The sequence below is a fragment of the Piliocolobus tephrosceles genome, chromosome 9, assembly GCF_002776525.5.
Source record: "Piliocolobus tephrosceles isolate RC106 chromosome 9, ASM277652v3, whole genome shotgun sequence".
Taxonomy (NCBI): domain Eukaryota; kingdom Metazoa; phylum Chordata; class Mammalia; order Primates; family Cercopithecidae; genus Piliocolobus; species Piliocolobus tephrosceles.
This window is the reverse complement of record NC_045442.1, coordinates 98,566,152-98,587,218: the sequence shown is the minus strand read 5'-3', so window position 1 is coordinate 98,587,218 and position 21,067 is coordinate 98,566,152. Positions and strand designations below refer to the sequence as shown.

The following is a 21,067-nucleotide window of genomic DNA, read 5'->3' as shown; positions in this document are numbered from 1 at the left end:
ACCCCATCTCTACAAAAAATACAAAAACTAGCTGGGTGTGGTGGCGCACACCTGTAGTCTCAGCTACTCAGGAGGCTGAGGCAGGAGGATCACTTGAACCCAGGAGACAGACGTTACAGTGAGCCAAGATTGTGCCACTGCACTCCAGCCTGGCGACAGAGCTAGACTCCATCTCAAAAAAAAAAAACAACAACAACAACAACAAAAAAACAATACAGTGCAGTAAATATATAAAGCAGTAATACAGTTGTTTATTATCAAGTATTATGCACTGTAATTTAAATGCTATACTTTTACATGACTGGCAGCACAGTCGATTTGTTTACACCGGCATCACCACAAACATGTGAGAAATGTGTTGTACTATGACACTACATTACTAGCAAGAGGTGTTTTTCAGCTTTGTCATAATCTTATAGGACCACCGTCGTGTATGTGGTCCATCATTGACCAAAAACATCATTATGTGGCACATAACTGTATAACTGATGTCCATGCTCAACCATATATGTGAAACTACTCTTGCAAAAGAACTCTTTCCAGGCCTTACTTTACTCTCTGCATTCATTCGTTCATCATTCATTCATTCATACATTTTTTGACTCACTACAATATGCACTTGAAGAAGTGTATCGGTTCACTACCAAAGAATTTATACAAAGCAACATGTAAGACTATTCACCATGCTTTAACATACTCTACTCCCTTGAACTCTACTGGTTTCCCCCTGCCTTTCTGGAGGTTCCTCTTCAGGCAGCTGTGTCAGGTTTTGAGCCATATCAGGAAATACAAGGGTCACTGTTTCAAGGAACTTTCAGTTCAAGGACAAAAATACAAATTATTATGATATGATGGTTTCAGTGATAAACAGGGGCGCAGTGCACTGAGGACATTGAAATTTGCCTGGACAAGTTCAGAGGCGTCAGGGACATGGCAGTGTTTAAGTTAGACTTGAAGGCACACAGGAGACGGGTGTGGAGAAAAGTGAAGAGAAGATATTCCAGGCAAAAGGTCTGCACACGCAAAGCCATGCAGTCCCAAGGCGAAACTCCTTCCTAATCTTATTTCTAAGCATATGCATTTGGGCAGCTCCCTGCAACCCCAAATTGGAACTGTCTCACTTTTTCTCTTTTTATAGAAAAAAAGACTAGAAAAATGTATGTTTTTGTAGCTATAGCTTGGTGGAATGAGTGATTATTTTCTCATTATAATTTTCTATTGTAAGTATAAATAATATTATATTAAAATCTTAAAATATCAAAAAGGCCAAAAGGAATTTTGAAATATTTCTGAGACTTAAATTATGAGTTGGAAATAACAGGAACGAAGACCAAGCAGGCAGGAGGAGCTACGTTACAGAGAGCCAAATACCATCCATGCTAAAAGAGTTTGGATTCCATTCTATAAATAGGAGGGGAATTGAAAAAATTTGGGCAGGCTAGTAACACGTCTACATATATATGGCAGAAACTCAGTGGAGAAAAGGATAGGGGGCAAGACAGGAGTTGGAAGACAAATACAGAATTTACTGCAAAGGTTCAAGTGAGAGGTGACAAATGTCCAAATTCAGATAACAGCAACAAACAAGATGACGAACAATGATCAGAAGGTAGCTATGAGGGATCTGAAGTTTACTTGCAAAGGAAGGATGGGGTAAAGAAAGGAATTTAGAATAATCGTCACTTTTGAATAAAGAAGATATAGGAGGCAGAATGGAGTTAGGGGAGAAAATGAGGTTTACTGTGAAATCTAGGGAAGATGCCTATTGGGAAGCTAGAACATGAGTATGGATCTCAGGAGGTAAGTCGAGTTAGAGACACAGACATGAGAGTTGTCATAACCTAGGTGCTAACTGAACTTATGAACATGGATGCGACTGGGAGGAAAAGAATACTTACGAAGAAAGGAGAGCTGGGGGCAAACTTGAAGAGGTGAAGACACAAGAAAGAGAAAAGGTAAGTGATGAAGCCAGGCCTCCTTGGAGGAAAGAGGGATGGCATCTGGAGCCCAAGGGGATGGATCACCCTAAACAGAGACATGGGTGCCTTTCTTCTAAGGCAGAGCAGGAGGTGAGAAAGCAAACAGAGTTCATTCATGTATGGCTGTTTTTTTCTGAAATAGAAAGAACAACTCCTAGGAAAAGAGGTAGGGCTTAGGGGTTGCAGAAAATTAGGAAAACGCAATAGCATTACAGTGAGAGCCTGCAATGGTGAGATCCACCAGGTATTGGACACCCTAATTTATACAGGCATATTTGTAACACTCATTTCACTTCTATCTGCTAACATGTCTTCCCTGATGGATTCTAGGCTCCAAGAAAATAGGGCCTGGGTGTATCTTATTTATAGCTATCGCAACTAGAAATACTTGGCACAAAGTCTATGCTCAAAACTCTGCTGTTAGGCATGGTGGCTCATGCCTGCAATCTCAGCACTCTGAGGGGCTGAGGTAAGAGGATTGCCTGAGGCAGGAGTTCAAGACTAGCCTGGGTTACAGAGCGAGACCCTGTCTCTCTCTCTCTCTTTTTTTTTTTTGGAGACAGGATCTTGCTGCAATGCAGTGGTGTGGTATGATCACATCTCACTGCAGCCTCAACCTCCTGGGCTCAGGCAATCCTCCCACCTCAGCCTCCCAAGTAACTGGGACTACAGGTATGAGCCACCATGCCTAGCTAGAGATCCTGGCTCTGTAAGAAAATAAATTAGCCTGGGCAACACAGCAAAACTTGGTGGGGGTGGGGGCCAGGGGAGAGGGCCATGAGTCCCAGAGTAGAAGCTGCAGTAAGCTATGATCACACCACTGAACTCCAGGCTGGGTAATGTGAGTGAGACCCTGTCTCAAAAAATTTTAAAAAGTAAAAATATATTTGCTCAACTCTACTGAATTGTGTGACATTTTTCTCTGACATTACTCAGAAGAATGTCTCAGAATTACTTAATGTGCAGAACTTCTCTAAACAGAAAAGTGTTACTATAGATACCCAAATGACAATTTAAATTTTCAATTACTTTAAGTATATAAGCCAACTTAAAGATAGATATAAAATGTCTCATGCTCATGGCTCTTATACATTATGAAACTAAAATTAACTTCCAAGTACAAACATAGACGCTGAAGTTATATTACTGGGTTATAAGATGGTCAACCAGATAAACTAAATGTTTATTATTAACATGAAAGTACAATTTGTTTTCAATTCTTGTAGAAATGCCCAAATCTCTGAGAATACCTCCCATGGTCCCTCAGACTCCAATTTGGAATCACTAAATTTACTTCCTGGTTTGCAGGGCAGGTGCAAGAAGAAAGGTGGGGGTGGGGGGCAAAGAAGGCACAGTGCTAACAAAAAGTTAACAAATAAGAGGAAAAAGTCAAAAGACCAGACATCACACCAGGGAGGTGAGAGGAGAGGGGACCACGGAAACAAGGAAGTGAAAAGAGCTGGAACCTAAGACAATTAAGAATTTACAATTTCAGAGACAGGCAGTCTTGAGAGGAGGGGGGAAGCCTGTATTAAAAATACAGTACTAGGTCACTGTTTTAGCTAGGGTTCTGTCCAAAGCAGAGCCTGGGACCAGAACTGGCGTGCAGGCAGTTTACTGGAAGGTGACCCCAGGAAAAGAGAGAGACACTTTGAACACAGTGAACCAAGAAAAAGAGAAAAAGCCAATACAAAGATACTATCTTTAACATACTGAGTGCCTGGAGACTTGACCTTGTGGAAAACTTTGAGAAGTACTTAGAAAGTCTGTCCAATGAAAGTCAACAGGGAAATGTATCAACTCCAGTTGCACAGGTAAAAGGTTGCCTCAAGGGGCATTAACTCCCCTAATACTTCTAAGAACTACAGTGCACGTGCCCAGGGACAGACAAGAGGGAACAGACAAGGAACAGACAACAAAGCCGGTTAGAGGAGTTACAGGGTTAAGCAAAAGAGAGGCACCTGAGGCAGCATGCAGTCAGCCAGGAGTGACCACAGACTGTTCCCAGCAGCACCAGCTGGAATCAGAGCGGAAGCCAAGAGGATGAAAGACACACGAGGTTTCCAGTACAGTGGCCAATGGCCACTAAAGTTGAGAGATAAGAAAACTGCTAGACCAGAGTTCAGGGAAGGCCTGGGAGCCACAGTCCCCACTCACTAGCACTGCTGCCAGCCGGCTGGGCCTGGGCTGCAGAGCAGGTAAGCTCCAAGGCTGGGCCAAAGCCCTTGTGCGGGCGCGGTGTGGGCCTTGGTCTGTAAGGGGGCGTCCACGTGGCAGCAGCCGTGATCATAGGGTCCCTGGGCTCAGGCAACAGCACTAGTTGTCACACGTCACCAAACACTGTGAAGCACCTCTCCAGTGGAGACCTGCTCCGGGACAGCATGCTGCGGGGCACAGAAATTGATGTGTTGGCTAACACTTTCACTGACCAAACGAAACTCATCCCAGATGATGTCATGACTCGGCTGGCCCTATATGAGCTGAAAAATCTCACCTAGTACAGCTAGCTGTTGGAAGGTTTTCCAAGGGCACTTCCACAGGCAGAAGCCCTAGATAGAGCTTCTCAGACACAGTGATTAGCCCGAATGTGCCCTTTGAGGTCATTAAACAATGCCTTACTGCTCACTAGATTCATCCTGCCAGTGGCCGAGTCTACAACATTGAATTCAACCTTCCCAAAACCGTGGGCACTGATGATGTGACTGGCGATCCTCTCATTCAGCGTGAGGATGATAAACCGGAGACGGTTATCAAAAGACTAAAGGCTTATGAGGCCCAAACAAAGCCAGTCCTGGAATATTTTTTTTTTTTTTTTTTTTTTTTGAGGCGGAGTCTCGCTCTGTCACCCAGGCTGGAGTGCAGTGGCCGGATCTCAGCTCACTGCAAGCTCCGCCTCCCGGGTTTACGCCATTCTCCTGCCTCAGCCTCCCGAGTAGCTGGGACTACAGGCGCCCGCCACCTCGCCCGGCTAGTTTTTGTATTTTTAGTAGAGACGGGGTTTCACCGTGTTAGCCAGGATGGTCTCGATCTCCTGACCTCGTGATCCGCCCGTCTCGGCCTCCCAAAGTGCTGGGATTACAGGCTTGAGCCACCGCGCCCGGCCAGTCCTGGAATATTACCAAGCTCTTCTACAAACTAAAGTTCCACAAAGAAGCCAGAAAGCTGCCATTACTTCATGAGGAGAAATGCGTGTAACTAGTAAGATGAGCCAACCTCCCAGTCCTTGCATTTAAAAACTGCTTTTCCTGGCCGGGCGCAGTGGCTCACGCTTATAATCCCAGCACTTTGGGAGGCCGAGGCGGGCGGATCACAAGGTCAGGAGATGGAGACCACGGTGAAACCCCATCTCTACTAAAAATACAAAAAATTAGCCGGGCGCGGTGGCGGGCGCCTGTAGTCCCAGCTACTCTGGAGGCTGAGGCAGGAGAATGGCGTGAACCCGGGAGGCGGAGCTTGCAGTGAGCCAAGATAGAGCCACTGCACTCCAGCCTGGGTGACAGAGCGAGACTCAGTCTCAAAAAACAAACAAACAAACAAAAAAACTGCTTTTCCTAAGACTTCCAGTATGTATGAATTCTTTGAAAGTTATATTACTTTTATTTCTACTGATTTTATTCTGGATACTAAGGATGTGCCAAACGAGTCAGAACCTAAGATTAATCTTTTGAAATCATCTAGCGTGTTTTATCCAGTTACCTGCAAAACCATCAGAGATTTCTAAACTTTTAAAACACATTAGAGCAAAATTAAAAGAACAATTGGTAGTAATCTAACTTTTTGTTCATTAAGAGTAAGTGGTTGATAAAATGTCCATATTTTTTGGAAAAGTTTTAAAAAGTTCCATGTCATTTGGGGAAAATATCTCATCAGAAATTTCTGCATAGATTAATGCCAAAAAAGACATTTCTAGCATTGTGGAACATAGTGATACTACATAAAATTTCAGAAAAAAAGCAACTGGATTTACAGATTTGTTTTAAGATACAAATTCACTGCTGCCTTTACACTAATAAATGTTTAAGCTAACCATACATATATGCTGTATTTATTTTGTTGTTAAACATACTTTCAATTTACTCAGAATTTTCAATTTGCTATAAAATACGTATGTACTGAGGGTTATAATTTTTGTGAGAAATTGACATTATAAGTTCTTGGATAAGCATCAAAGTTGAATGAATTTTCAACAAAATATAATTGAAATCTACGTTTTCAGATGTTACTCGGGTTAAGAAACGTACTTTAGGATCTACTTGCCGGTTTCTCTTTTTTATCCAAATATATGATCTGCCCTGATAAATAACAAGTTATTACACCCCTCCTCCCAAAAATAAAAGAGAAAACCTATGGAATTACGTAAAGTAAGCATACTTTGTCATTAGTAAACAGATCAGGCAGGCCTGGGGAATGTTCCCTTGGCATAAATAGCAATCAATCATAATTAGTAAACAAGGTGTGCCAATAAAAAGAATTTACATGACAGGTTAACAAAGACCAAAAAAGTGAGTTTTCTGAAGGAGTTCTTCGTTCCTGATCAAAGAAATTGATACCTGCTAACATTCACTGCCACCTTATCTTAAGGGGGAAAGAACTCTACTGGTTTCATCCGAGCAAGCCTTTAAAAACTGGAATCTAAAGTGATTGCTCAGTGAGGCAACAAGGATGGCTGCTGATGTACTGGGACCTGGTAGGAGAAGTGGGGCATATGAGAGGAGGAGGAAAAACCCAACTCTGTCTTCCACAGCATATTTACTCTTACTTTACTTGGTGCTAAAGCAAATGAAACAAGTCCTTGTACAGCTGTTATTAATTGCCTTTTAAAATCTGTCCTGTTTTTCTCCAGATACTTCAAACACAAGTGCCAGTAAGTGGTTCTTACGTATTTTGGCGGGGGGGGGGGGTGGAATTTATTTTCCTTTTCTGCAGGTATTTCAAAAATTCATCAATCTTTCAAGACGAACCAAGGTTTTTTAAAAGAATTACAGTAAAGACTTTTTTTTTTGAGTTTCACTTCTTGGTCGCCCAGGCTGGAGTGCGGTTGCGTGATATTGGCTCACTGCAACCTCTGCCTCCTGGGTTCAAGCAATTCTCCTGCCTCAGCCTCCGAGTAGCTGGGATTACAGGTGTGTGCCACCACAGCTGGCTAACTTTTGCATTTTTAGTAGAGAAGGGGTTTTGTTATGTTGGCCAGGCTGGTCTCAAACTCCTGACCTCAAGCAATCCACCCACCTTTGCCTCCCAAAGTGCTGGGATTACAGTCATGAGGCACCGTGCCCGGCCCACTTCATTCTTTAAAGAACTTTTTATAATGCCTCATCTGAATGTTAATGTTATGTGCTTTATAAAAATGTTGTGGACTACCAAACTTATGGGTTATCACTAGGTTATCAGGCATAGTCTTTAGCTGAATAAACTGAAATTTCATTAAATAAAAAAAAGGAAGAAAACTGCTTGACCAAGGTGTGAGAAGTATCATCTGCATGAACTCTTGAAGCCCTCAAATCATGGCAAGAACTGGGGAGGAAAGAAAGACTAAGCCAGGTGATTCACATATAGCCGTGTGTGTATGTGTGTGTGTGTGTGTGTACATACACATATGTATGTTAAAACATATATAATAATCTTCATTTAAAAAGTTTCCTGTTTGGGGCATATGTAGCTCTTATACATCTACTAATGATATGTATGGTTGACTTGCCTTAAAAATTGTCATCATCTAGAAATTTCTCCATGTTTTCTGTATCTAGTGCAATGTCTTAATATTTAATAAACGAAGAAACTAACAATAAAAACAACTGGAGATACATTGAGGTATCAAAAAATAAAACACTGAACTTCATGACAGCAGACATTTGTGGCATCTACCATCGTAGAACATGTGTAGTGCAGAGTTACAATGGCAAATTAATCTGTGTCTCAGTTTCCTCACCTTTAAAATGGGGACAGTCGTATTTACCTCGTAGGGGTTTTGTGAAGTTTAAATAAGTCGATAAGCATAAAACATTTAAAACAATGTCTGGCCAATTGTAAGTACCTGGGTGTTACTTGTTATGATTATTACCAAATGTTATAGGAGGCGCACAATAACAACGTAATTGAATAAACAAGTAACCACGGTTGAATGCTTTGCTTTTTTCAGTTGTAATTATAAACAGAAAACCGACTGGATCCACTTTAGGGAAGACACAAGATACGAAAGAAAGGATAAAGTTTGAAAGTTAGAAGTAACACAACTACAGAAAATAGATTAATGTGGATTGTTATAGCCATTCATACACTGACATCCTCAACACCAAAACCTTTTTGTACTTTATAGATTCCACATCCAAGTAGAATTCTATTTAATGTGCTTTCTAACAATCAGATTCCTGACAAATGTGTTCATAAAGTAATAAAAGCAGCAAAACCTTAGATGTTTTATACTAACAGAGTAGACAAAATACAAATACTCTAAACACTAATATCACAGAAACCCTTAAAAAAGAAAAGATTGAGGGGAGGGAATAACATACCTAATATGAATAGAAATAAGGAGGAACCTTTGAGGTTTGCTATGCTTTGAACGTGTCCCCAAGGTTCACATGTTGGAAACTTAATCCCTGAAGCAACAGTGATGAGAAGTGGGACCTTTAAGAGGTGAGTAGGTCACGAGGGCTCTGCTCTGCCACAGGAATGGATTAATGCTATTACCAGAGGAGTGGGGAATGGGTTCCAGATATAAGACCAAGTTTGGCCTCCTCCTCATCTCTTGCTCTCTTGCCCTTCCGCCTTCTACCATGGGATGATGCAGCAGGAAGACACTAGATGCCAACACCTTGATAATGGACTTCTCAGTCCCCAGAACCTTGACATAAATGACTCAGTCTGTGGCATTCTGTTATAGCAGCAGAAAGACTAAGACGAGGTTCTTACATCACGAGAAAGGAAACCCCCCTGAAAGGACTAGAATACGAATTCTGTTTCATTAACCAAACACAACTAGCAATATGATTTTGTTCAGCGACTGCTGCTCACTTTGGATTACTGAAAAAAAAAAAAAAAAAAGACCGATTTCTGAATTGAGAGGGCCAGACTAGGCACAGGCAAGAAGAGCATAATACACTAAGTTTTGATGATTTAAAGTAATTTGTAACAAAAAGTTATTTCATTTAGAACTTTGAAAAATTAGAATTTTATTTCAGCACCTTCAAATGGATATGATAATAATAATAATAAAATAATAGCATCTATCTCCTCCAGGTAACTCTATGAGGTGGAGAAAGCAGTGTCTTTGTTTTACAGATGAGGAAACAAAAGCACAGAGAGATTAAACAACTTGCAATAGTGGAATCAAAAGTTGCACAGGTGGAATTGAAACCTGACCATCTGTATCCAAAAGCTATGACCTGACTTCATTAAACTATAATTTTTTGAAAGCCTACTTAATCACTACTTTATAAAGAACATCCTTCTAGTGTTAGAACTGACTCAGAGCACAGAAATGGAAAGGGCTTATAATGTTCTATGAGTTTATTTCTTGGGCATTTGAACTTAATAGAGGCCAAGAAAAGTCATTTTAATTGCCATATTTCATAAGTACAGACAAAGGTTTTGTGTCTTGTTCCTATAAAAGCATTTCACCTTAAGGTCATTTTCTACCATATGCAATTTTATCTAAGGGGTCATAATTCATTCCCTGAACAATAAACAATCTTAAACACCATCCACAAATAATCTCATTTTAGTGCTTAACCGAAATATATGCAATTGTTTCCATTGTCAAAAATAGTGCATAATTGTTTTAATCTTCACTGTAAACTAATCTTTATCCATAAAAGTACGGTTTTATATCATGTTCAAACTTTTAAATACACGCTCATTACTTATTAACTTTTTAAAACTATTTTACAAATAATTCATTTGGCATTTCCTTTTAAATTTACAGATACAATCTTTAGAAACTTTATATGGACTATATTTGTAGAAATTTAACACTTACACTTTAGAAAAAAATAACCTTAAAAAAATGTAACAAGTTATGTTCATTTCAGAGTTGAAAAATAAGCCACCTAAACACCAACTCAAATAAAAAGAATACACAAAGGATTTCACAAAATCTCAAATCTTTTCACCTTAACAGTAGAAAAGATTCTGATACCTATAGAGGTATATCATAAATGTCTCCTAAAAATTATAATAAAGTTGGATTCATCCCAAGTCTGTTCTACCATCATTACTTTCTGTATCTGCTTTTAAAAGGGGGGAAAAAATAGGTCAGTAACAGATTTTAGCATTTAAAAATCAATATATTCCAGAAAAAGAACACAGAGCCAAACTGAAAGACATGAGGTTCCTCCCACTTATCCCACATAGAGAGTAATAAAAACGGGAAAAACACGAATGGAAGAAACTGAGAAATCTTTCTGAATTCTGTACCATCTGAGAGGGTGACATGTGGAGAAGAGTTCCTCCCATGGAAAGGGCCCCTTTCTCCTTACAGGAAGAACAATTAAAACTCAACACTTTTTTTCCTTCCATTGGCAGGAAGAGGTGTGTTGGTGACTGAAGAGGTGTTTATGGCCCAAGTATTAATAAGCTAGCATTAATGATTAACAAAACTTATCAGAAAGAATAGAGAAGAAAAAAATGGGAGACATGAAAGAGAAGAGGCTAAGGGATCCCAAAGATGTAACACCACATTTGAAGTCCTCTTCTCCTCTCCTTGACAAATAGAAAAGTAGTCTGGCCCGGGCGCGGTGGCTCAAGCCTGTAATTCCAGAACTTTGGGAGGCCGAGACGGGCGGATCACGAGGTCAGGAAATCGAGACCATCCTGGCTAACACGGTGAAACCCCGTCTCTACTAAAAAAAAAATACAAAAAACTAGCCAGGCGAGGTGGCGGGAGCCTGTAGTCCCAGCTACTCGGAAGGCTGAGGCAGGAGAATGACGTAAACCCGGGAGGCGGAGCTTGCAGTGAGCTGAGATCCGGCCACTGCGCTCCAGCCTGGGCGACAGAGCGAGACTCTGTCTCAAAAAAAAAAAAAAAGAAAAGTAGTCTGAATTAGAAAACTGTCTAAACTGCACTACTCCCACCCAGAAGAAAAATGGCTTTTTAAAGAGCACTAACCCCTTCTCACACAATGATGTTAGCTTGGGCTAAGAAGCTCTAACAATAAAGGTTTGGCTGCTCCAAAGCTATAGGTTCACAAAACAATTTGAAATCTGAGAACAGCTCACAACAGGGCTAGATACCTTAAGAAAATTATACAACAACAGATTGAAGATAAAATTCATCACTAGTGACTTTACCCACCTTCTCCAGGAAAATGAAATACGCAAGATCTTTAGCAACACCCAATCTACAAGTGCAACGGAAAGATAAAAAATGGATGTAGTATGCTTTGGCAAACAAAATGCCTAACAGACGGTATATTGGGGATAAGGGGAGGTAAAGCCTGGAAACTTAACACCTAGGAAAGACTTCTACAGAACAAAAAGTGAATGGGAGTCAGTGAAGAATCTTCTTTAAAAATAAGAGAAAATCTAGAACTCATTATGCTACTTCAAGAAAGTCAGAAAATCTCAAATAGATCTTGACAGTGATCAAAAAGTAAAACCACAAAATGTAAAAGGAAGAAAACTTAGGCTGGAATCCTCTACAGAACTCCTAAACATGAAGAACAGAATCAACATAACAGGAAAATCACACAAAACTCAAATAATTCAAGCCAATTAGAAACGTCATCTAATGGTGATCTCATAAACAGACAACTGGTATAGCACCACCACCACCAGCCCCTCCCTGCCCTGAAAAAAAAAAAAATAGCTTCATGTGAGAAATGGGAAAAAAATGAAGCATTTCATTCAAATGGGGGTAAAGGGACACAAAATTAAGTCAAGGCTTCAGAGGATGAACTTAAAAGCAGAAAAATACACTTTAAACAAAGCTATTAAGCCATAATATGAAGGGCTGATGCAAAATGAGCAAAAAACCTGCCTGAACTTAATTCTTCCCAGCTCCTTCCACTCAAAAGGTAAGACATTATTACCTAGCAATTGATTGTTTTTCAAACCAGCCTAGTATTCTGTTCCTTCTTTTCACTCTCTCTGTCTACAGACTTTTTTGCCTTTCCCTGTGAGGAGGAAAGAAGTTGGAAACGGTTTTGGTTGAGAAAGTTTACTCTGGGCCAAGTTTACAAAGATAACTGTGAGTGGAGCTAGCAAAAGAACCATCATGATCAATGATATCAATAAGCACCTGACAGCAAGACTTATTCCCCGTAATTTCAATTAAGGAGAATTATGTTCTCAAACTGCATAATTATATCCCCTTTTTAAGCAGATCATTCCAAAATGCTTCCTTGATTAAAACTAATTTTGACCACATCTTTTGTCACATCTTCCTCTCCATCCTGTCTGCGGTGGAGTGCATACAGCATTTTAAATATATGATAAATGTTTTAAAACCATGATAAACATAGGAAGAAAACAGTTTCTCAATTTACTCATCAGTAAGCTGTAAATAGTATCTACCATAGAATTGTTGGAAAGATAAAACATCATTATATGAAAGCTTTTATCAGCAAATATCTTTCTAAGTGGTCAACAGCTCATAATTTACTTGATTACCAAATTTGCTTCTTGTTCTCCAACTCATTAACCATGGCCTTCTAAAACAAGAACCTCAGTGATTCTTTAATAAATGTTTCTCAATCTTTTTAATCCATGCTTCTTTAATAAGCATAAATCTTACTCCCTATTATACTTTTTGTAACATTTTCCTAATATAACATTATACTACCAAATATGCTTTTTCAAACTCCAATTTCCTCCTCCAATAATCAAACATGACCCCGTACCACCCCTTTAAAAGAAGCACTGAAATCATATGAAGAAAATCATACATAAACCATAAAATACTGTGCATAGGGGAAGAATAATCTACTATTCCTAATTTCATAGATTATGAAAGCTTAAGTTATTTACATATTCATTCAATAAACATTTATACAGAAAAATGTGACTTCCATACTTCAAATGGTACATACCTAATTTTGTATGTAAATATTTTCCTCATCACTCCACTGAAACTACTCCCTACACAAAACAGAATGCTGATTTTTCTTCTTCCTTTTCGCCTTTATTGCCTCTTCATCTCCTCACCAATCACAATCAACTTAATTACTCCTTCTTTGTGGTTCCAAAATAGCCTTGATAGTGGCCAGCACAGCGAATGACAAACCTTCAGTGACGCTCAATAATATAGTGTTATTTCTGTTCAAACTTCTAACTAATTTTATTCAAGTCTGTGTCTCTCATCAGGCTAGTGTTGGAGGGCAAGAATCCAGGCCTTCATTTTAAAATATAGCCTTCATATATCATTGTGATACATATATGATATTATACATAACTCCTAATAAGTAACAAAGTGGCCAAGTACTATCTGTGAAATTAGACTGGATTCTTCCTATGCTGTAATAACTGTTAAAAGTGTTCCCAGGTCCTCCTTCAGCCCGTTTTTCACTCCACACCCTCCTTTGGTGTTTGTGACCATCTGTCATCCAACCTTCACTCATACCATTCCAAGCTCAGGCCTCATCTCCTACACAACGTGTTCCGAAACCACACAAGAAAATGCTGAGATTTTTCTAACACTATTAGGGAATATTTTATGGTACAGTACATTGTATAAAACACTCTTTGGTATTTATGTTTTCCTGAACTGAACACAACTTGTTCCAACTAGACAACAGACTAAACATCAAAGACCATGTCGACTTCTTGATTCATGCCCACTGAGTAAAGCATTTTTCAGGTAACTGGTACTCATTGTACTGATAGAATAAAATGTAATGTACAGCCGAGCTACATCCTGATGCAGAGCTGTTGTGACAGATGTTGTGACAGATGTTGCTGGTCAGCGCTGGCAGGCATCCTTAAAGGAGTAAGTGGCACAGCGCCTACACTCTCTGGTGATACAAAAAAAAAAAAAAAAAAAAAAAAAAACAGTTGCTCATGGGGAGAGAGAACTGCATTCTACTTACATCAGGCAGCAGCTATTCTCCAACTCCTGGAACAAGAGAACAACAGAAACATGCAGACTGCTTTATAGGGTAAATGTGGAAACCAACGCCCTGGAAGTATAGTACTCTGACAAAGGTCACACAGAAATTCAGTGGCAGACCCTGCACTGACACCCAGGTTTCCTGCCTCCCAATCGAGAAGCCTTTACTACATCAAACTGCTTCTCTGATCAGGTATCTGAAAATAAATTACCACAAAGGGATGTGACCAATGAAGTCTTTTTGTCTTTAACTCAAACATGCCAATCACCGGAAAAACCCAGAAATACCTATGCCACTCACAAAAATGTCACTCAAAGGAATTACAAGTTCAGAGAAGAAACTGGGGAAGGTAAATGCTTTTCTGGATTCCTCTTCCTCTACCCACCCTGACTGTTAAAAGTGTTCCCAGGTCCTCCTTCAGCCCGTTTTTCACTCCCCACCCTCCTTTGGTGTTTGTGTGCACAGCCTATAGCTTCAACCAGTACTTAATAGACTGAGAATTTCCAAATTGAAATCTCTCTTTTTTTTTTTTTTTTTTTTTTTTTTTAGCTCTCACCCTGTGTATTCAACTGCAATTTAGACATCTCCACCTATGTCCCTGGTCACCTTAAAAAAAAACCACTCAGCCTCATAAGGTCATCATATCCCCTCTGCTCCAGCCAACTAGCAGCCCCGGCTTGTGGTCACCCTCTCACCTCAGTGAACAGCACCTCCTAGCCAGAAACCAGTGTCACATTGGGTTTCTTTCATTTCTCTTATCAAGTCTTTTCAATTCTCCCTCCTAAATACACTAGTTCTTGAACTCCACTCAAATCATCCTCCATATAGGGGATCTGCAAAGGTTTCTGATCACTCACCTTTATCACTAAAAAAATTCTAAGCATACATATACCCAAAATACATGCAATTTATAAATTCCAATACGTGCACTTCTACAGCAATACAGTAAGATATAAATCATAATCAAAATTTTAAACTTTGAAGTGATGAGATCAACAAACAATAGTAGACCTAAAATTTTCTTCCCATACTTCAGTAAGTCTTTTTACGCATCCCTGGAGATCAGGAACCTGCACTTTGAAATTATGTACAATGAGACCGGTCCTACAAGAAATACATACATACATATGCTTGTGTGTATGTGTGTTTATATACATATGTATGTGTACTGGAGCTTTTCTCATGCACACACACGTTTTGTGAGGTGATATGCACATGCTTAGGCATATTGCTAAATATAGTTAACTCTACTTTCTAAAGTCACAAATCAAACGGCAAGTTTAAAGTTAGTCGACCTCTAAAAACTCACAGCCACTTTTAAAGCAATAACACATGCATAAAGTATAGTTTGGATCCTTCTGTACACAGCTCCTGAAAGAGAGAAATTTTTTTTTTTCACCTACCGACAGGCATACTGGAAGGCTGCTAATATTCTGACGTTTACGGACTGTACCCCCTTTAACTTGGGTACATACCATAATATTCTTTCAGTTTTCCACAGCTATAGATACCCCTAGCAAAACACTTCAGGATTCAGAAGACGAATGCACCTTTCTGTATCTTAACCTCTCTACTCCACACCTCCCACCTCTGAAAATACAACCAGCCAAATTCTCAGAACCTAAAACCAAGTCAGAGTAAACACTGCTAATATAATACAGACACTTACATATTTACCTGGCATAATCTCTAGGATTCCACCCACAACCTAACAGATCCTAACTCTCTCGCAGAGTGAGAAAATCTGCTAAAATCTGACAGAAGTCCAAATGAATCCTTTCAGATATATGCAGCTTGCTACATATTCAGAAAGTTAAGTTCTTGGAACTTGAAAGCTCTCTGAAACTTTTTACCAGTTACAAGATTTTTCAGCTTATCACACTAGCAGCATGGTTAAGGGCAAACCAGAGCAGCTACAGAATATGAATGAATATTTTTTTCAGAGAGAACACTGTACCACTCCCTGCTGTAAGCCACAACTTACTCATCAAGAAGTCAAACAATAAAGACATTAAAATCAGTGGCAAGCACTCTTAGTAAAACTGGCACCATATTAAGTTGTTTGACCACTTTTCGTTATTATAGTATGACCAGATGTCCCCAGTGTCACTCCCAGAGTTAGGAAGAACACCAATGTAGAACTACATTTTCATTCGTGATGGTAATTTGGGGCTGATTTAAATTAAATTATACTGACGAGAAAGCTAAGAAGAAAGCTGCCTAATTGTTAAAATTACTAAATGCAGTGACTTTCAGAACTGTTGATTCCATGCGTTTCATGTACAGAATGTTGAGGGTATTAAAAAATAACTTTAATACAGAACTTTACATTGTTAAGAAAATCACAAACACTTAAAATTGTAGGTCTAGGTCTGAAGTCAACATAGATGAGTTAAACAGTCTATTTGCTTCCTTTTTACAGAATTAAACTACTAACCACATTCTTTGTCCTTTTAGCTAGTATTCTAATAACATCTTCCACCTTCATACTCAATTTTGGGATAAGTAAAATGGCTTTCTCCCCAAATGCCTGTAATCAAAATACCAATGTTTTTTATTTAACACTTCACCATCTTCAGTCACTTACATAATATTGATCAATGAGCCAACATTATTTAAAAATATGAGAATTATAGTGAGACTCTTAAGTCCTGACCCCTCTGGGCCTTGATGTCCACAATTGAACAGGTAACTGCCAACTAAAGTTCCTTAATCATTTCTAAAAGTGGTCTATTGTATACCCTATCATAAAGGGCATATGTGGTTTAAGACAGATGTCTAAATTCCTCTAGCACGTTATTTTTGTAGCATCAGAACTACAATAAGAAAAATAATAATAACCTAAGGGCCAGGCTCAAGGGCTCAAGTCTGTAATCCCAACACTTTGGGAGCTCCAGGAGAGAGGACTGCTTGAGCCTAAGAGTTTGAGGCCAGCCTGCGCAGCATAGTGAAATCCTGCCTCTACAAAAAACTAAAAAATTAGCTGGGCATGGTGGCAAGCGCCTGTCGTTCCAGCTACTCAGGAGGCTGAGGTGGAAAAATAACTTAAGCACGGGAGGTTGAGGCTGCAGTGAGCTGTGATGGCTCCTCTGCACTCCAGCCTGGGCGACAGAGACCCTGTCTCAAAACAAAACAAAATAACCTAGTAATTCTACCCACCTGTTATCCATGTGGCATGTTGGCCCAAAGAAACCTTACTAAGGATGTTACCAATTACCTTCCCAGAAATCTTTTTACTATAAAAGAAGGGCTGAAAAAGAGTCAATATTCATTGAGCATCTACTCTCAAGCTAAGTGTTTTACATTTTGCATTTGATTTTCACGACTATAGTTAGAAAGGTTACTTTTGGTTTAAACGTAGGCTCTGGAGCTAGACCCCATGCCTTCTCCAGGAGCTCCCGATGACCATAGGGAACTTACTTTTCGCTCCCTGTGCCCCCGTTTCTTCACTCGGAAAATGGAAATAGAAACAGTAGCAATCTCATTAGAGCGGTTCCAGAATTAAATAATACATGTAAAATGCCTAGAGCTAAACCTGGCCCTCACTGTCATTGTTATAAAAATGAATTATTAGTGTAGGTAGTATTGTTCCTATTTCACAGATGAGGAAACGGAAGCTTAGAGAGTGCAACTTACTAATGATCATACCAATGAGTGCAAAGTTTTGGACTCAAAAGCACGAATTTGATTACATGAAAGTTACTTAGAGAGTGGGAATCTCATAAATCCAATTTATGAAGCCTAAGAAATGACACGCGGTAAAAATGATACTAGACACAGGACGGGCTCTCAGGCTCGCGAACCGAGTCTGAGGGCAAAGTGGCCGTGGCCCTGTGTACTGGTCCCGGGGTTCCCGGGGTGCCCGGCAGGGGACGGAGACTCCCGACTTCCCGGCATTCGCGTTTATAAACACGGGGAAGTGTACTGCCCTGCCGCCGACGCGCCCCCGGTCCCCAGCGGCTCCGCGAGGCCACTTTCTATCCCGGCTCCCGCCTCCCCCCACCGTGGCGCTGGCCCCAGGGCCGCCTCCTGGCAGCCGGAGGAGACCAGTGCCAACGGCGGGCGCCGACGGCCGGCTCCACGCTGCTCCAAAGACAGCAGCCAGCGAGGGAGCGAGAGACAAAGGCGCAGGACCAGTCCAGGGGAGCGACGAGTCCCAAACGCTGAGCCCCGGGTGGCCTCGCTGGCTCCCACCTGCGCTCGCCCAGCCTGGCGGGAGACCGCAGGTGTCAGGGGCCGCTCAGGCCCGATCCTCCGCACTCCAACAGCCCCGACGTGACAGCGCCCAGGCCCGCAACCCTCGCGCTCGGAACGCGGCTGGGCCGACTCGGCGCCCGGAGGCTGCCAGCGCCGGGGACCGGAGGAGGGTGGCGGTGTGCGGACTTCCTCCCGGACTAGCCTGGAATCCCGCCCCAGCCCCCACCCGCCGGCGGCCGCCCCCGCCCCCACGCCTGGCACAAAGGTCCCGGCGCGGCCAGGGCCGGCGGCTCTAAGTGCGGTCGCGCACGAGAGACCCGAGGCCGCGGCCCGCGCCCCCACACCCGAGGCCCGCCGGCCCCTACCTTCTCCGCGCGGCGTCCAGGCCCCGGCGCGGTGGGCTCCGGCCTGCTGTTCCGCGACTCCCGCTCGGCCTCTCCTGCGGGCTGGCGGGGCCTCCTGGGTCTCGGGCGCGGCGGGTGGCTGCGACTCCTCCTCCTCAAGGGCGGGAGGAGGGGACTGGGCGGCCCAGAGCCGCCCCCCGGCAGGAAACCAGCCGCGGCCCCGCCTCCTCTGCGCGTCTGATCCCGCTCCCGAGGCCGCCGCCGCCTTCTCCCTCCGGAAACGCATTCCTCTCCCGCCGCGTCAGCCCGGCCCCGGGGCGAGGAGGAGGTGCAGAAGGAGGCAGGAAGCGCGACCGGGACAAAGGAACCGGCCCGCTCGGGAGCGCGCCTGAGGGAGGCTGCGGAGGGCACGGCCGGGACTCCGCCGAGACAGTCGTCGTGCCTCAGTTTCCTCCTCTGCGAAGGGCGGGAGGGGTCGGTTGCTCCCTAGAGCCCCGCGCGTTCCTGGTGTAGCCTGCTGGGCCCGTGTTCTTTAAGTTCCGCTTCCTCGGATCCGCGCGTCCGACCCTCCCTCCCGTTTGTCCACTGATGTCCCGTTTAGAGCACGAGAGATCCTGCACCCCGGAAGCCCCCTCAGTCCCGAGGCAAATCGGTACCATGAGCCCCCCATACCCTGCAGGACTCCGTGGGGCTAAAAACCACGTGGTCGTTCTGGAAGGGAACTGGCTAAGCCAGGACTGCTTTTCCGGAGTGATAATGTGCTTGCGAGTGTCTAAGAGAAAGGTGAAGACTTGGGAAACCCGTGGGTGCCACGAAGGGTGGTGGGACTGGGGAACGTTTTAGAAAACCTGTTGAGTTGGGTCCTGCTTTTGATAGATTTATCTGGAGGTCCCTTTATGAGGAACAGGGATGAGAAGGAAAAGTTTCTTCCTAAGGAGTGGAGTTTCTGTTTCAAACCTCTTAAAAAAAAAAAAAAAAAAAAAAAAAAGGAGATGGGGGCTGGAAACAGAACGTTTGAAAGAGAAGGAAACATTCATTATGAGAATGGCTGGGCGCATGTCGATTCGATGATTGAAGTCCGTACCAGCCAACATCATACTGAAACCCAGTAATTTCAGTATATGCTGCTGGCAAGCTGCTATCCTGGTAGCAGAAAATGTTATAGGTTCCACTTGGTGAGCTGCAGCACCCTGTTGGGAAAAGAGCTAAAAAATTACCAGATTTATGAAACTGAGAAGAATCTTGCAGGAGATTAGGGGCTGGAACGCCCATTTGGCTGCTGCCAATCTAAAATATAAGAGAAAATGAAGCGATCACATCTAAGAAAATTTGCACATTACTTACCAGCAAAATCAAAAAACTATTGGTTAGCCAATGTCTGCAGACCTCTAGGAAATAAGCACTATTTTTCCCACTTAATGGATGTTCAAGCTTAAGAGGCTAAATGATGTTCCTGTGTTAATATCTCAATGGTCAAACTGCCATTAGAACACAACATTCTTGAATTTTAAAGGTACGGGTTTTACCATTGTTGAGAATTCATCAGAATTGCCCCAGTCTCAGCACAGAAAACTGTATAATTCAAAAGCATAATTGGTCCATGCCTGATTTGCACTGCAATTCTCAGAATTTTTTCCCCTGTACATGACTGGTGGAGGCACTGGCTAATCTTTGCTACAAGAACATTATGAGGTTTACATATGCACAACTCTTAACTAAATTAGTTCCTCCAGGGCAATTTACTGACCTTTTTAACACCACTGTCGAGCACTGTTGTGAGGACACATAATAGGGGCTCAGATAATATCTGATAAATAAGTAAATGGGTCCTTTTGCTCTCCCGGGACTTGACTAAACTGATGTGTGAGGTAGCAATTTGTGTACAGAAGTCATGAGTTTTGAGGAAAAAGAAATTAAAGAAACAGGTTATCTCTAAGAAAAGCAGTGATCAGTCAAGAGTACGAGTCTACTTGTGATTTCATACAAATAATGGGTGGACAGTGAGCTAACTATGAAATTTTTGAATACTCTAAGCAAAGATTGGTCAGCATACGTGCTAAACAGGAAATCCTGGTAAGTAGGAATACTGCAAGCCACATTGCTAGATCTTATCATAGTAGGTTGGTGCAAGGTCTACCAGATGTCTCTTGCCTTCCCATGTGTAAGATCAACCAGATAGCTCTCACCTTTCCATGTCTAAGGTCAACCAGAGGGCTCTTGCCTTCCCATGTCTAAGGTTGACCAGATGGCTGCATGCACCAACCTAATAAAACATCATTAGTGTCTTAAATTCAAGACAAATCCATACTTTACCTACATTGTCTCCCAATTATTATCAATTGTCTTCTGCCATCTTTAAGTCATTATTATGTCAAATAATTAAAGTTGATGCTTCCTTTGGTTTTGTCACTGGTGATACTACTACTTGCTCTTCAAAATGTATCTTTATTCACCTAACATTTTCCAAAGTAAAGTTTCAAAGTTGCTCAGCAAGAAAGACATT

At 41.8% G+C, this 21,067-nt stretch overlaps 2 protein-coding genes and 1 pseudogene across 2 annotated transcripts in view; 1 reads left to right on the top strand and 2 right to left on the bottom strand.

Moving 5' to 3' along the window:
* Positions 1 to 18,810, bottom strand: part of ITGB1 (integrin subunit beta 1) — a 58,724-nt gene extending 39,914 nt beyond the window's left edge. The window contains exon 1 of the mRNA XM_023218147.2: positions 18,586 to 18,810. The gene's annotated coding sequence lies outside the window, so the exon portion shown is untranslated. The remainder of the gene's footprint in view (positions 1 to 18,585) is intronic.
* Positions 1,589 to 4,776, top strand: LOC111546689 (annotated as a pseudogene).
* LOC116418916 (myosin heavy chain IB-like) lies at positions 17,066 to 18,850 on the bottom strand. The gene is made up of 2 exons (XM_031936185.1): positions 18,218 to 18,850; positions 17,066 to 17,273 (listed from the first exon to the last, which is right to left on the bottom strand). The coding sequence occupies exons 1-2, from the start codon at positions 18,848 to 18,850 to the stop codon at positions 17,175 to 17,177; spliced, it is 732 nt and encodes a 243-aa protein (XP_031792045.1). The 3' UTR covers positions 17,066 to 17,174.
* Between the last annotated feature and the right edge of the window lie 2,217 nt (positions 18,851 to 21,067).